General features: G+C 38.5%; 3 protein-coding genes across 3 annotated transcripts; 2 read left to right on the forward strand and 1 right to left on the reverse strand.

Annotated features, from left to right (window-relative positions):
- Positions 1-474: 474 nt before the first annotated feature.
- On the reverse strand, positions 475-4,854 carry LOC125203787 (N-terminal nucleophile aminohydrolases (Ntn hydrolases) superfamily protein). Its single transcript, XM_048102233.2, has 7 exons — positions 4,666-4,854; positions 3,906-4,074; positions 2,306-2,370; positions 1,806-2,198; positions 1,679-1,737; positions 1,158-1,262; positions 475-898 (listed from the first exon to the last, which is right to left on the reverse strand). The coding sequence occupies exons 1-7, from the start codon at positions 4,726-4,728 to the stop codon at positions 664-666; spliced, it is 1,089 nt and encodes a 362-aa protein (XP_047958190.1). The 5' UTR covers positions 4,729-4,854; the 3' UTR covers positions 475-663.
- A 183-nt stretch (positions 4,855-5,037) lies between these two features.
- LOC125203353 (splicing factor-like protein 1) lies at positions 5,038-8,653 on the forward strand. Its single transcript, XM_048101678.2, has 2 exons — positions 5,038-7,498; positions 8,341-8,653. Exon 1 carries the CDS (start codon positions 5,184-5,186, stop codon positions 7,461-7,463), a length of 2,280 nt encoding a protein of 759 aa, XP_047957635.2. The 5' UTR covers positions 5,038-5,183; the 3' UTR covers positions 7,464-7,498; positions 8,341-8,653.
- Positions 8,654-11,291: 2,638 nt separating this feature from the next.
- Positions 11,292-13,229, forward strand: LOC125204560 (HAD superfamily, subfamily IIIB acid phosphatase). Its single transcript, XM_048103249.2, has 3 exons — positions 11,292-11,774; positions 11,853-12,062; positions 12,916-13,229. Exons 1-3 carry the CDS (start codon positions 11,392-11,394, stop codon positions 13,091-13,093), a joined length of 771 nt encoding a protein of 256 aa, XP_047959206.2. The 5' UTR covers positions 11,292-11,391; the 3' UTR covers positions 13,094-13,229.
- The last annotated feature ends 1,980 nt before the right edge of the window (positions 13,230-15,209 follow it).

Genomic DNA, 15,209 nt, shown 5'->3' on the forward strand with positions numbered 1-15,209 from the left:
AAATTCAAAATTTCAACTTTTCAATTATATCATCATCACTCTTGCAACTAATTTTTGTTTCACAAAAGTTGGTAAGGAGATTGCTTACAAACTACACAAGGCTGCATGCATTGTCACGCCTCAACAAACATTAAAGAATAAAGTGATCAATTTTGAAAATCAAATAATGAGAAATTTTTTAATTCAGAGGGTTACCCCTATCAAGTTATTGGGCTTTTAATTACAGACCATTCAAAGTGATTTTTTTTTTTCCAAACTATAAATTCGCAATCATAATATAATCCTCTAGCCAACCGGGTTTCAGAATATATTGACATCTCTGGTTATCAACACTAGAAAAAGAATTAAGGATATCTAATCAATCACTACTACCCTATACAAAGTCTTCCTAATAAATTTCAATTTTAACTTAATTAAATGAGTCGAGTGGCTATGAAGCTTGCAAGAATCTAATTTGTCATGAAGTATTACATAGGAAACTAAAAGTGGACTTATATTGAGTCATAAACAGAGACAAACAAGATAATGGTTGAGAAAAGATATTTCAAGCAATAGATAAGTGCAGCATCTCATAACATTCAGAGGCAATCCATCAAAACATATGGAGTATTTCTGAGGTGTGCAGGTGATAAGAAGAAAGTATGAGCCGCGGAAGTGACTGCATCAAGCTGTTGATTTTACTGGGTTTACGGTATAAACCAGCACATCAGCGATGTCAGGGCTCCTCACTGAGTACTGAAATGTCCAACCATGGCATGCACCTGCATGGATGCCATTCTTGTCGACTGCAAAAACGCCTCCGACAAAATGAGGGTATTTCCTTGCAATTCTTGCAATGGCATCTTCAGCAGCAAGCTTAGGTTCCATGCCTAGCCTCATACTCTCCACGACTTGATAGCTACAAGAATAGGGTAAGATGGTTTAGCTAAACCATTGTGAGAGGGTTTACAGGTTTACTCCAGAGCATAAACCTAATATACACAATTTAGAATGTGTGTATCAACTTATGGCATGTTTACCACATGCTTTGATGGATTGAATAATTTTGAGCTTGTTTGATCATGTGGAGTAATTCTTTAAATACCAACTCATATATACCATCAACATAATCTATCCCCAAGCGGAGATGGCAAATAAAGATAGACAGTATACCGTACCAAGGGAGAAAGCGCATCATGATATCACCATCGCCACTTGCCCCACAAGCTCCTACTTCTGTGTCAGCATATGCAGAAGAACCGGCAATAGGTCCATCACCAACCCTACAAGCAAGAAAACATATAGAGCATATAAATCTCCAAGTGTACAGATGGCTCGATAAATAGGACGGACTTGCTAATAGGGACTTTAGGTTTATATTCGCAGTAAAGGTGTAAATGTGCGCTAGAAGTGTGGCAAGACACATGAATACAAAGTTTGATATTAGTTACCAAGATCTAGTCTCATTTCAACATTTTTCATCTCATTTTCAAGAACTTGTGAAATCTTGAATATATCAACCAAATAATTAGTATACCAATGAATGAGTGAAGGCAGGACTATGACAGTGAATGGGTAAAGTAGGACTGCTAAGAAACGTTCATATAGTCATTAGATGATAAAGATGGTGACAACGTCAATGCTAGACTTATCAATAATACTGTAGTTAAAAAATAATGTAAATCAATACTGTTATAACCTGCCAGGGATCTTAAAGGTGGCACCATTCGTTGAGGTACCAACAGCTATAAGTCCTTTCTGCAAAAGCAATATATATCTTAAAGGGGATTCTGTATAGAATTTTCACTAAGAGAACAGCAGCTTACTTTGTCAATAACAGCCATTGCTATTGTATCATGGTTATGGAGACCAAAATGGTTTGGCCTAGATGCATCAAGACCAACCCTCTCATTGTTCGAGAAAAATTTCTCACCCAGGTTCGTGGTACTATTCAGATGATATGGACCACAGTCATTAACTGGCAGCACATTCTTCCGAAAATTTGGCTGGCAACTATTCTTTTTCCAATTAACCCACTTCTCTATAGATTCTTCAGAGCTTAGGTTAGTGGGGCCAGGAAGACCCATAGATATTGCAAATCTTGATGCTTGCTCTCCGACAAGCAAAGTGTGTTCTGTATGCTGCATTACTAATCTAGCAGCTTTGATGCCATCACTGACATACCGCATTGCAGCAACTGCTCCAACCTCCATTGTCACCTATTCATATCTTAGCATATGCAAAGTATAACAAATCAATTAAGCACCTTGTGTGGCTCTGCTCAACAAAAATATTCAGCTATATAAGGAACGTTAAATATTCATACCCCATTCATGACCATCGCATCAATTGTAGTTTCTCCATTCTCATCTGGGCTTCCACCAGGACCAACTGTTCAAAAAATAAGCATTTGTAAAACATTGAGTTGATGATACTATAATATACCATCATAGAATTAATCAAAACTTGTAAAATATTATTTAGTGTGGTCAACTAAATTGCCACCTTGTAAATGCTATTTAGCTACAAAACTGAACAGAAATAATTCTATTTTGATTTCTCCAATAATGACGTTTTTTATCCGCTTAATTAACAACAGAAAAATAGTTCACAAGAATGGAATACGAACATGATACATGGACAAAAGAACGTCCATTTAAAAAAAATCAAGATACGAATACCAGTCAAAGAGAGGTAGCTTTTTGCTGCGGTGGAGGAATCTCCTGCAGTGGCGACGATATATGTAGATTGGATTCAACAGAGAAGTGGGGAAAAGAAGAGGGGAGTCCTGTGATTTTAGTGAGTCTTGTTTGTTTCTGGAGGAGAAGACGGTTGCGGAAGTGGTGGCGGCTGCATCGTGGCAGCAAGTGGTAACTCGAGTTTTTAAGGAGGAGGCTAGGGATTCGGTTCCGGGGAAACTAGAGAGACGGATGAGGGAGAGAAAGTGAGAGAGGGGGAATAAGAATGGAGGAAACCATACCACCTAGGCAAAAGGGCTACAGTGCCACAACGAACAGGCTCAAATTCCGGCCATCAGGGCACAATTATGAAAAACTGCAAAGGTTATGGGTCAAATTGCAAGATTACAATGGGATACATGTAAGAAGTTTGTGCGAGTCTACAGAAGTAGGACTACCCCTTTGCACACCTTGCATTGGATAAGTAAGACACACACACAGAATCTCCATAACTGTTACTTTTATCATCACTTCAGGTAACCAAAAAAGAAAAACCTATTAATGCAGATCACACTCTAATTAGAAATGACAGTCTAATTAATAATGTCTTTCCATGAAATGTAAACCAGTTTTCATGCATAAACAGTGACCAAGTATTACAATTGGACAAACAAGGCTACAAAGAGGTAGTAATGTAGTATTAGAGAGGCATCCACTCATAAAGGTCCTTCTCCACCCTTTTTGAATAATAAATCGAGGAGCAGACAAAATCAATGACAGAGGTGGAAATCCTAGTGATTGGAAAGGAAGACAAACTACAGTTCTGAATCCCCAAGACGTAACGTAAATGAAAGTAAAGCCATCTCTTCTTAACGGCTAAATAGTAATGAAAATCAGGAAAACTCAATACTCAAATATTTGAAGAAAGAACTACGGGAGTGCTTACTTTGAGCCTCGCACAGATTGATAAAATATAGTAGGATTGACTAATTGAACGATAAGATGGTCAAACAAGCTCAAAATTAATGGATTAATTTTATCAATCCATCCTATAGTATCCTATTACTCAAAGTAAATCCACCCCCCCCCCCCCCAGAGTATCAATGAACAAGAATTCCATATCTTTCAAAGTGAAATAGTTTTGCACTTTTGGCAACTGCAAATGTAACCTTCACCATTCTGTGAAATCGATAAATGCAGTTAAATGAAATGGAAAGGAACGTGCATGTGGCATATCCGGATCCTAACCTGTACCATCGCATCTCAGTAGCTCACATGCAGAGCAGCCTTCTACGACTGCATCAATCGCCGAAAGCCCACTCTCTGCAGTCCTCCATGCTGCTCTAACAGCTTCCTTGAAGGGCCATGTGCTCACAACCAAAGGGAATTTCACAGGTCTGACTTCATCTCCAATTGTCTAGTTAAACAAGATGTAACATGGTTTCATCAGAGTCTATGCAAAAAAAGAAATAAACTACACTAATCTTTAATCTAGCTTTCGATAGAAAATCAGGGCAAAATTCTCGTTTTAGGGAAACACATCAATGCTAGTGATGATTAGAGAGAATATAATTTGAACAACCCAATAGCATCGGTTTTAACACTTCCCTTTTATAAAATACAAAAAAGGTTTTCATTCAAGGAACCTTTTTCCTAAAATCACCCAAAACAAGATTATTTTTTTTTCAGAAAATCAGACCCTCTTTTATCTAAGACTTCACTAATGTATTACTTATTTAACTGGACCTTTTCATCTTTCCGACATCTCCCTAATTCCATCTCTCTCACCCCACATCAAATATCATCAGCACCTAAAATCGAATACGAAGAATTTTACACACAAACCACAAAATAGAGACCTGAATTCGTAGAGCCCAGAATACAAGAAAATATCAAGTCTTACAATGAAACACATGGAGTGAAAATAAATAAATAGAGTTACCAAAAGAATTCACACAAGAAACGATGAGAAAGTGATGAGAGAGTGAAGGTGGGAGTGGATAGATACCGAGATGCTGAGAGAAACGAGGAAGAAAAGAGCGACATCTACTTTGTGGGAGTTGCTAGACATCAGCGTTCTTCGTGGTAATTGGTACCGACTGTTATTAAATCGATTGCTTTGGTTTGGTGATTTTGTGCCAAAGTATTGATTCAGTTGCTTACCAAATTATGATCTTGTATCAAATTGGTTACGAATCTTTAATTTGCTAATTTTATAAATAAAAACTCAAATAATATAAAGTAAAGTTTAGTAGTACATATATTGAATTAAATCAAAACTTAATCACGATTTAATAACAGTTGCCTAAGTATCCGTGGATAAGATATACAGTAAATCCCACGATTTGAAGATTAATATAAAAACGTGTTGCTGTAGCAGGCTTCTTTAATTTTACGATTTCCTCCAAAATCCATTCTCGGCCGCCGTCAACTGTTGGAGTTAAACCTAAATTCCTGTACGGCTCTCTTTCCTTTCCATCTCCTACTTTCTGCATCTCATCAATTGCTCTCTCTCCCTCCAATTCAATGGATACTCTTCAATCCAATTACACTGGTTCCCCTTCTCAGCCCCAATCTGAAACCCTCGAAAAAACCCTAGACTCCTCCAACACCGCCGATGCTTCTATGCCCGTCCCCAAGCCTGATTTTCCCAAGCCCCTTTTGTCGGGGAATGGTCTCGCCAACACGCACAGCGGCACTGACAAAGATTTCTCCGGGGGCGAGGAAGAAACCACAAGCCGCAGGCGGAGGCGATCTAGGTGGGACCCGCCCCCGAGCGAGTCCAGCAACGATGGTACCGCTGCCAACGGCGATGGAAATTCTGGAACCGGTGGGAGGAAGCGGAAGTCGAGGTGGGCAGATGACGAGCCGAAGCCGGTGATCCAGCTGCCTGACTTTATGAAGGACTTCGCCGGAGGTATTGAATTTGATCCTGAGATTCAAGCTTTGAATAGTAGGTTGCTTGAGATTAGTCGTAAGTTGCAATCCGGTATGCTCTTGGATGATCGGCCTGAGGGCGCTAGGTCACCCTCCCCGGAACCTATTTATGATAACATGGGAGTGAGGATTAATACTAGGGAATATCGTGCTAGAGAGAAGCTGAATAGGGAGAGGCAAGAGATCATATCGCAGATTATTAAGAAGAATCCTGCCTTTAAGCCCCCGGCGGATTATAGGCCGCCCAAGCTTCACAAGAAGCTATACATACCGATGAAAGAGTACCCTGGTTATAATTTTATTGGATTGATTATTGGTCCAAGAGGAAACACACAGAAGAGGATGGAAAGGGAGACTGGTGCGAAGATTGTTATCCGGGGCAAAGGGTCTGTGAAGGAAGGTAGGCTGCAACAGAAGAGGGATTTGAAGCCTGATCCCGCAGAAAATGAGGATTTGCATGTGCTGGTGGAGGCTGACACTCAGGAGTCTCTTGAGGCTGCTGCTGGTATGGTCGAGAAACTCTTGCAGCCAGTTGACGAGGTTCTTAATGAGCACAAGAGGCAACAGCTTAGGGAGCTTGCTGCACTGAATGGTACTATTAGAGATGAAGAGTATTGTAGGCTGTGTGGGGAGCCTGGTCATCGACAGTATGCATGTCCTTCCCGCACCTCAACTTTTAAGAGTGATGTTTTGTGTAAGATTTGTGGTGATGGTGGGCATCCTACTATTGATTGCCCTGTGAAGAATACTACTGGCAAGAAAATGGATGATGAGTATCAGAACTTCCTGGCAGAACTTGGAGGAACAGTTCCGGAGTCTTCAATCAAGTCGAGCTCTGCAACACTTGCTCTTCCTGGGGGTTCAGGCCTGAATCCTCCTTGGGCAAGTTCTACCAACACTGTGATTAACACCACACAAGCTGCTCTTGGATCACCACTGCTCAAGCCAAAGGAATTTGACGAGACAAACTTATACATTGGTTACTTGCCTCCCACTCTGGAGGATGATGGTTTGATCAGTTTGTTTTCTCCTTTTGGTGAAATTGTGATGGCTAAAGTTATCAAAGACCGTGTGTCTGGTTTGAGCAAGGGTTATGGCTTTGTGAAGTATGCGGATGTTCAGCAGGCAAATAATGCAATTGCAAGCATGAATGGACACAAGTTAGATGGGAGAACAATTGCTGTGCGAGTCGCAGGTAAACCACCTCAGCCCACGGTGCCTCCAGGCCCTCCTGCTCCACCTATGCCAACATATCCTCCTCTGAATCATCCCATTGGTGCCTACCCCTCCCAGCAGTACAATGCTGGTGGTCCAGTTCCACCTGGCATGTATTCTGGGGCACCGGTTCCTTGGGGACCTCCACCACCTCCTTCATATTCCCCTTATCCTCCTCCACCACCAGGATCGACAATGTACCCTCCAGTTCCAGGTCAAGCAGTTCATCAATATGGAGTGCAATACCCTCCGCCTCCAATGCCTCCAGGTTCATCTGGTGTTCAGACTCAGGCTGTTTCTTCCGCTGACTCATCTTCTGGGGAGATGCAGCAAAATTACCCTCCAGGAGTACAATCTCAGAGTAGTGCGTCAGTCCAATCTATTCCAACTTATGCCTATGGCAATTCCGTAACTGCAATGTTACCACCAAATTCCCAGACTCCTTACCCAGCACCTCCATATAGCTATCCACCTCATTATGGTGCTGTTCCACCACCCCCTCCTGCTGCACCCCAGTCCTTTTCAGACCCTTCACAAAGCTTGAGTAATGCTCCGTGGTCCTCAAATCCATCTGTGCCTCCTCCACCTCCTGCTGAGAAAAGTAACCACAGCACGGACTCTGAATATGAGAAGTTCATGGCAGAAATGAAATGATGAGAGGATATTCCAAAGATGGCTTTCAGGATGAGGTAAATATAGTCCTCCTTTATGTTACTCTCTACGATTTACATGTCTTGATATTTGCTGACATATCACTTCATTTATTCATTTTTGGCACGTCTAATATCACACTGTACGGTGTTGCAGCAGAATGTTTAGTTTATATTCAGATATTGGCATAGAAGAGTTCAAATGCATGATTGTAATGTGGAGAATTTTTCTGAGCATCTTTTGGGGGAGTAAGATAAAATGGATGAGGCATGTGTTCAATTGTTTATTAATATATCACTGTAGAATTGCATTAAGCTTTTAATAATTGTTTATGCAATGAATAAGGAAATACTATGTTACAAAGCAGTATTTTTCAAGAACAAATTAGGGTTGATTAGAACAGGCAATCAACTTGTGGCCAAAATACATTTCAGAGTATAAGAAGATCCTGGATGCCATTTATTTTTTAGACATCACATTGATGACCCTGTAGTAATAAAATAACCCTTTAAATTAGATATATTTGCCAAGGTTTATTTCATTTTTGGTTTTGCTTGTTATAAATTTATAATCTGTCATGATCTTGTCCTGATAAAACTATAGCACTAATTTGAAAAGCTCATATACTGTTTGAATTACATATCTGTTCCTCACATAAAATGCTTTGTTAGTCTATGCAGATTGCCATTGTGATACAACTTTCTATGTTTCAGTGGGCAACAGCTCTACCATTTCTTGGAGAATTGGCCTCCTTTGGGCCCATTATTCTCTTTAATTTCTGATCATGCATGCTTTTAATTTTTGTACAATATTATCATTTTCATTGATTTTTAACAGATAATAACACTTGTTTCTTTGTCGCTATGTAATATCTTTACAGGCTGTTTACTGGAGCACTTCTCATCCTGGTTTCTAATGTCTCTTTACTTGTTGGAAGTTTGGGACTCACATAACCTTGATGTACTGTTACATTTGCAGAAAGTTTCCATGAAGCCATTCAACCGTGTTGCAGGATCAATTTGCATATATGTCTGTTGAAATCTCACTTTGTAGGATCATTTCTATTCAGACGGATATATCTGCATTTAGCGTGTCTGACTTTCTTATATTTTCCAAGATTATATGTTTGAACTTGTTGGTATCTCTGCTGACCCTTTTGTCGACTATCTAACAATTTCTTGTGCTCTTCTCTACTTTGTCTTATTCTAACGCCCGCTGATTTGATTTGGTGCACCTTTTGCTTCTTGTTACTACAACTATTTGTAGTGTTTGTAGCTTTATACTTTGAATCCAGGCTGATGCTTGTCTCTACTAATCTAAATCAAGGTGAGGCCCACCTTGGATCATGAGGTCAGATGGTATGGCTAATCTGGAAGTTTCTTTCTGAACATGTCTGATTCCATTTTCTTCTAATTCTTTCTAATGCCTTTTCGTAGTTCATTTATGGCAGGTGGTGTCATTGTGCTGGGATAATCATTCATATGTTCTGTTGGTTCTCGCCTAATGCTTATGTGTTATTGGATTGAGTCTAGTTTTTGCCTTTTTCACCGATAGTAGAAAATTGTTGTAGCATAAATTGTTTGGTTGCTTGAGGATTTGGAATTGAATGGTTGCAGGAAGAAGATAGATGATGCTAAATGAAGTTGTTAGAAGTATTTGGTTAGAGGTTTCAGTTGTGTCTAAATGGAATACAGGTCGTAATTGTATTAAATGATGTTTGTGTTTGTGATATTGACAGCTAAATGATTATACAAGCGTCCCTCGGGTTTTAAAAGTCTGTTCTCTAGTTTTTTGGAATTTCGCTAATAATTGAGTCTAGCGTCTAGCACATAAATACGAGTTACATGTTTAGCCTACTTATGTAAGAGACTTGCATGGTTTGTTTCAATTTGGTCTTATCATACCTAAAGAGACTTGCATGGCTTGCTTTCAAAGTCTAATAATTGATTCTAGTTTATCAGTAATCTTCTGATTGAAATTTCTTTGTGGCGCTTGCAGTTGCAAGATGTGAACTTCAATTTCCCTTAAGATGTGAATCTTTGTTTCTAGGTATAATTTATTTAGTAGTAGTGTATAGCTGAAGCTGTAATGCGCTGTGAACTCGGCCTAAACATGCAGGTTCGTTTACTGTATCTGGATTGAGCACTTGAATGTTTTAATTTCCTAGTAAGATAGTAATGCTTTTCTAGGACTAGAATTGCATATGCCTCGATCTACTGAGGTTGTATCTAGTTGGGAAAACATGTCTTGGTCGTCAATGGCATCGGTATGTTACTTGTTCGCAAGTGTTTTTTTATCACTATTAAATTTACTAGAATAAAATGGACCACAAAGTTTATAGGTCGTTATCCGATGAATTGGGTGACAAAGCATAACATCTTGATTGTGGAGTATAAAATTGACGACTACATTTACTTTGATCGCACGCCATTTTCACAGCAATGAATCTCTTCAAAATTCAAGTCATAAGATTATAAGTAGAAATCCCATTAATTGGAAAATAACAAAGGTTTCCTGTTCACATCAAGGACAGCATTTCAAAACGAATTATCTCATGCTAACTGCTCTTTCTGGAATGATGATGGAGTGTGGAGATTCCCCTGCTTCCAGAGGTCGAAGCTGAGAAGAACTCGAGCGTGGAGTGGTGAGTGAATTTGTCTTGATCTTCTCTCTCCTCTTGGCTCCAATCACTGGGGAAAAAGTTCCTCATTCTTTCCTCCTTGATCAAACATTCATGAAGATTGCTATCTTTTGGATAATGCTAAGTCATTTCCGTCCTTGTCAGCCTCATGAGTAGATCTTGCCAACTAGTCAGCCTCATAAGCCTTCTTGTTTTCTTAGAGCACCTGCTCTGCTCACAACCCTATTTCCTGCAGCGGATCTAGGGTGGGGGGCAGGAGAGGGCGGTCGCCCCCTCCCGGCCGTATGGAGAGCCTAAACTTTCTCTTGAATCTAGCCGAAAATAGCATATCTGCTCCCTTTTTGCAGTGTAGAAATGTACTATTTTCAATAAATGTCATATAAAATGCAGTAGTCCAATAGTTTGGTTGTTGGGTTTTTAACTAAGAGGTTTACGGTTCAACTAAACCCTCAATAAGAACATATGATTTCCCATACGGTTCAACCCTCAAAAAGAATATATGATTTCCCATTCTTTGAATAATACATATCTGCGAGGCTCATTTGCACATTTTATCTTATAAATCATGGTGAATCTACTCCTAAACTAATGCACCGAACTAATAGGAGTACAAAATATTAGTGTTAATGATGAAAAGAAATTCAATGTTGGTTCTTTATGCAAATTAAGATCTCAAGTTGACCGATTTCTCACAATGATTTTGTTTTTTTAATGCAAATCAAGATCTCAAGTGATGAAGCTATAGAGTTTAAATTTAAACAGCAATATTACAATAACTAAAGGTTTGAAGAGGTAGGCGGGGCTCCACCCATTTTTTAGGACCCGATGGGACCACCGACCATCCGCTTTTAGTCAACTCTAAATACTCCATAAAATTTTTATTATACGATAGTCAATATATATACCAAATCTTTATTAAACGCGTTAAGTTACCATTTACACATAATATAAAATACATTAGCACCTAATTTGATTGGATGAAACACGCGTTCACTCAATTTTGTCACTTGTTTTATAATGAGATCCAAAATTAAGTATATTAAATACTTAGAATATCATTAGACAAATATATATCCAAAATATTGAGAATATAAAATAAGATACACTTTCTCCACCCATTGACTACTCCGTTTACTTTGCTCACACGCTTGAGGTCATAAATAAAGTTGAAATCCAGAAAAAAAACAAACAGAGATTTTCTGTTCACGTCAAGAAAAGCATTTCTTCAACAGTTAAAAATCCACAAAATATAAAACCTTGGATCAAAAGGAATAATTCCATTGGTGCGCTATGATTCTATTGAAACAGCTCCTTCTCTTGTCCTTCGCTTTGCCCTTCGCTTTCCCTCAAGACGCTGAGCCATCTCTGATCCTCCAAATCAACCAGCCACAGCTGGATAAACTCGACGCCCAAGCACATTGTACGAGCTGGAGGGTGGCTGTGGAAGCCAACAATCTGAGCCCTTGGAAGACGGTTCCTGAAGAGTGCCGTGATTATGTGATGGAATATATGAGAGGGAGAGGGTACCTCCTCGATCTCCAGAGGGTCGCCGATGAGGCCGTCTTGTATGCCAGAAGTGTTAAGTTGAACGGAGATGGGAAATTCGCCTGGGTTTTTGATGTGGATGAGACTCTGCTTTCGAATCTCCCCTATTATGCTCAACATGGCTACGGGTATGTATCGTTATCAACTCATCATCATCACTTTGTTAAACAATAGTGTGTGATTCTTAATTGTGATTATTGGTGCAGGTCGGAGATATTTGATGGTGGGAAATTTGATGAGTGGGTTGAGATGGGGAGGGCGCCGGCTATAGAGTCTAGTTTGAAGGTGTACGAAGAGGTTTTGAATTTGGGATTTAAGGTCATTTTGTTGACTGGTCGAAGCGAGAGGTATCGGGGTGTTACGGTTGAGAATTTGTTCCAATCTGGATTCCGGGATTGGGGCATGCTCATTCTCAGGTTATTCCTTCCCTTCTATTTCAATGTCTCTGTATTTATGGATTATCTTGTAATTGTGTGAAAATGATTTTGAGCTTGAATTAGATGATTTACCAAATATTTTGATGTTCATGATAAGGATTTCTACAATGTGAGTGAAGCAAGATACCCAAATTGTAGAAGCAATCAAGGGTTTAAGGATATCCCAAGTTTCTGATTAGATAGTCTATACTGTTTTTATCTATCTATGCATAATCCTCTATAGTAAACGCCCTAAAATGCACTCAGCCATTTGCATGATCTGTTGCTTTATGGTTTTGCTGGATTCCTATGGAAGATTTGAGGACTATTAAGAAAACAACAGTTTGGTTTCATGATTTCATCTGCTTAGTTATTTATCTGGTTGATAACGAATCATAACATGTGAGTGTGAGTGGTTCTTATGTAAGATTAATGGCACCATCTGCCTAATCCTAATGCTGGGAATCCCCATGAATCCGCAATGGAAATGCAGATGCATCCTCGTAGATTGATTTACAATCACCAAAGGTACACTTAGGCTGCTATAACATTTGTGGATGCAGTATAATAGTCTCTGAATAGATTACGATTACATGAGGGAGACATAGTCATTGATGTCTTATGTCAGATGACTTAAGTGAGGGAGATATAGTCATTGATATCTTCTGTTAGATGAATTAAGTGAGGGAGACATAGACATCGATATATGCAGTTAGATGATAACTGGTCTTGATTGAATTTATGGAACTTAATTCTTTAAAAAGATCTATCCAAATGGTGATGCTTCAGTGTTTTAAGTTCATGGAACTTAGTTAAAACTTGTGAAAATTTAACAAGTTTTCTTACTACACAGGTCGTCGGAGGATCATGGAAAGACAGCAATGGTGTACAAGTCGGAGAAGAGGAGAGAGGTGGAGCAGGAAGGTTACGAAATAGTGGGAAACTCTGGAGACCAATGGAGTGATTTGTTGGGGTCTTCCATGTCCATACGTTCTTTCAAGCTTCCAAATCCCATGTATTACATTCCTTGATCTATTCTTTTACCATTCAAAAACCTCTATCTGCAACTTGCTTGTAGATCTATTGTTTGTCAAATTTGAATGATGTACAGGAAGATCTGGGAACTAAAACAATAAGTGTTATATATGTTGGTTTGTTTAGCTACTATATATGCGTTAATATTTGAATTGTAAATAGAAGCTTACTTAGAGCGATAATCCAATTAGATTTGATTGAATAAGATTGGATAAGTGCGAGAAATGGCCAATTTCCACTGCCAATCATGATTATATTTGGTTGGTTTTCTCTATTGCTTGATTGTACCAAGTTAATTAGACTCTTTTGCATTTGTTCTGATACCATGCACATCAAATTTTGATTGAACAATTTCTCAAAATAAAATTTTAGTAATCTATTATTACTTCTGCTAATTATTATTAATAGTAATATTTACTACTACTAACCATTCAAACTGAAGGGTAAAATGGAAGAAAGTTTCAATACACAATTTCAAAAAACATGACGCTATCATGCACCAGCATAAAACATCAATGTAATGCCAGAGCAGCTGAACTTCCATAACAGAAATGTTGTGTCATTAAAATCATTAAGCAACTCTAATGCAAAAAAGTAGTAGGAAATTTCTCTTGCCAAAAAATTAGATGCACCAACTGTTGGGGTTTGGTGCCCCTTCACATCGGAAGTCATGCATACACAAATAAATCAGATCTACGGATCTATTTGACCGATTATGGAATTAATTAACTACATGTTAAACAATCAAATTGCAAACAAGAACGCACATTAATTCATGCTTATGAAATTTAAACCCTAATACATGAATTCCTACGGTTTAGAATTACCGATCTGATTCTCCAAAGAATCGTCGATTGCTTGCGCCTTCTCCACATGAAGATCTTCGTACTCGACCACGAATCTTCTAATCTGTATCCCGAACTCAGATAATGACCTTTGGGTTGGCAAAGCTTGTCAAAACCGAAAGGACTTAATTAGAGAAGAAGACAAAAATCAGTTCTCTAGAGAACTGAAAAACACGTCAATCTCAAAGAGAGAACGAATAAAATGAATTAATTAATTTGTCTTCTCCCTAATCTCCTTTATATATAGAGTTATGATGGGCCAGATTAGGGATCCATGGAGGTCGGACTTGGGCGAAACCTGTTGGACTTTTACTAATTAAATTGAGCCCCAATTTAATACAAGTCCAACAGAATATTATAATCAGCCACTATAGTAAAATAATATTGACTGCCTGTCCAATCCCAAATTACGAGTAATCTGGGCTTTACCTCTTTAATTTATTATTTCTCATGTTTAAGATATAAATATTCATTAATTAATTTAAGTCTGTTATTTGAGTTTAATTAATTAATATCTTTTTCCAAGAGTTGTCTAGTTCAAAATCTTTATTTATTATTCTGGAATAAATTCCAACCGGCCGGGTTTCTGAATAATAAAACCTTTTTCGAACACCTCTTGAGGATATTATCAAATTGGACTCACTCAGCACACGATTCATTGCAATAACAATACTAGCACCTCTAGACATTGATCACCACTACCCAAGATATCAGGATTCTTGGATTGCGAAAAATCCGCACCATTTGATAAATCAAAGTAGTGCATAATCAATATCGTATGCTCAATGTTATATCAACAATGATTAAGAAATAACAATCACCGAGACCTCGCTTTTCAGTAAATAGCAAGAAAGACTTATCTCAACTGTTAGATCCTTCAGTGCTATACCACACCAGTGTCGTTTATTTCCTAAGGTAAGGAAACATGCGGACTGACACTGCAACCTTTTACGATAGGTAGCCAAAGCCTATCTAGGTTGTGAAATTCTATTTCTCTTCTACAAAGAACCAACTGTGTCACCTTCTGTGAACGTCGTTCACGACCAGTCTACTATGTAGAAGAATTAGACTTATTTGCTTCTTATACATTTAAATGTTTGAGAAACATCTTATAAATGCACAAGCAAACATCAATGCGTTAAAATTACTTCTTCTCGCCTTGGGTTAAAAGTGGATTGTAGAATTTATTGTATACAAGCAATCATGTCCGTGCATCATGCTCGGAATATGCTTTTCAGTATACCAATCCTAACAATCTCCCACTTAT

The sequence above is a fragment of the Salvia hispanica genome, chromosome 6 (assembly GCF_029641045.1).
Source record: "Salvia hispanica isolate PSC_SH4W2 chromosome 6, Shi_PSC_v1, whole genome shotgun sequence".
In the NCBI taxonomy this organism is placed as follows: domain Eukaryota; kingdom Viridiplantae; phylum Streptophyta; class Magnoliopsida; order Lamiales; family Lamiaceae; genus Salvia; species Salvia hispanica.

Coding starts and splice junctions, on each gene's coding strand:
- LOC125203353 (XM_048101678.2), top strand. CDS start 5,184: ATGGATACTCTTCAATCCAATTACACTGGTTCCCCTTCTCAGCCCCAA.
- LOC125204560 (XM_048103249.2), top strand. CDS start 11,392: ATGATTCTATTGAAACAGCTCCTTCTCTTGTCCTTCGCTTTGCCCTTC. Junction 11,775..11,852: donor TATGCTCAACATGGCTACGG/GTATGTATCGTT, acceptor TTATTGGTGCAG/GTCGGAGATATTTGATGGTG. Junction 12,063..12,915: donor TGGGGCATGCTCATTCTCAG/GTTATTCCTTCC, acceptor CTTACTACACAG/GTCGTCGGAGGATCATGGAA.
- LOC125203787 (XM_048102233.2), bottom strand. CDS start 4,728: ATGTCTAGCAACTCCCACAAAGTAGATGTCGCTCTTTTCTTCCTCGTT. Junction 4,075..4,665: donor TCGTTTCTCTCAGCATCTCG/GTATCTATCCAC, acceptor TTGTTTAACTAG/ACAATTGGAGATGAAGTCAG. Junction 2,199..2,305: donor ATGCGATGGTCATGAATGGG/GTATGAATATTT, acceptor AGATATGAATAG/GTGACAATGGAGGTTGGAGC.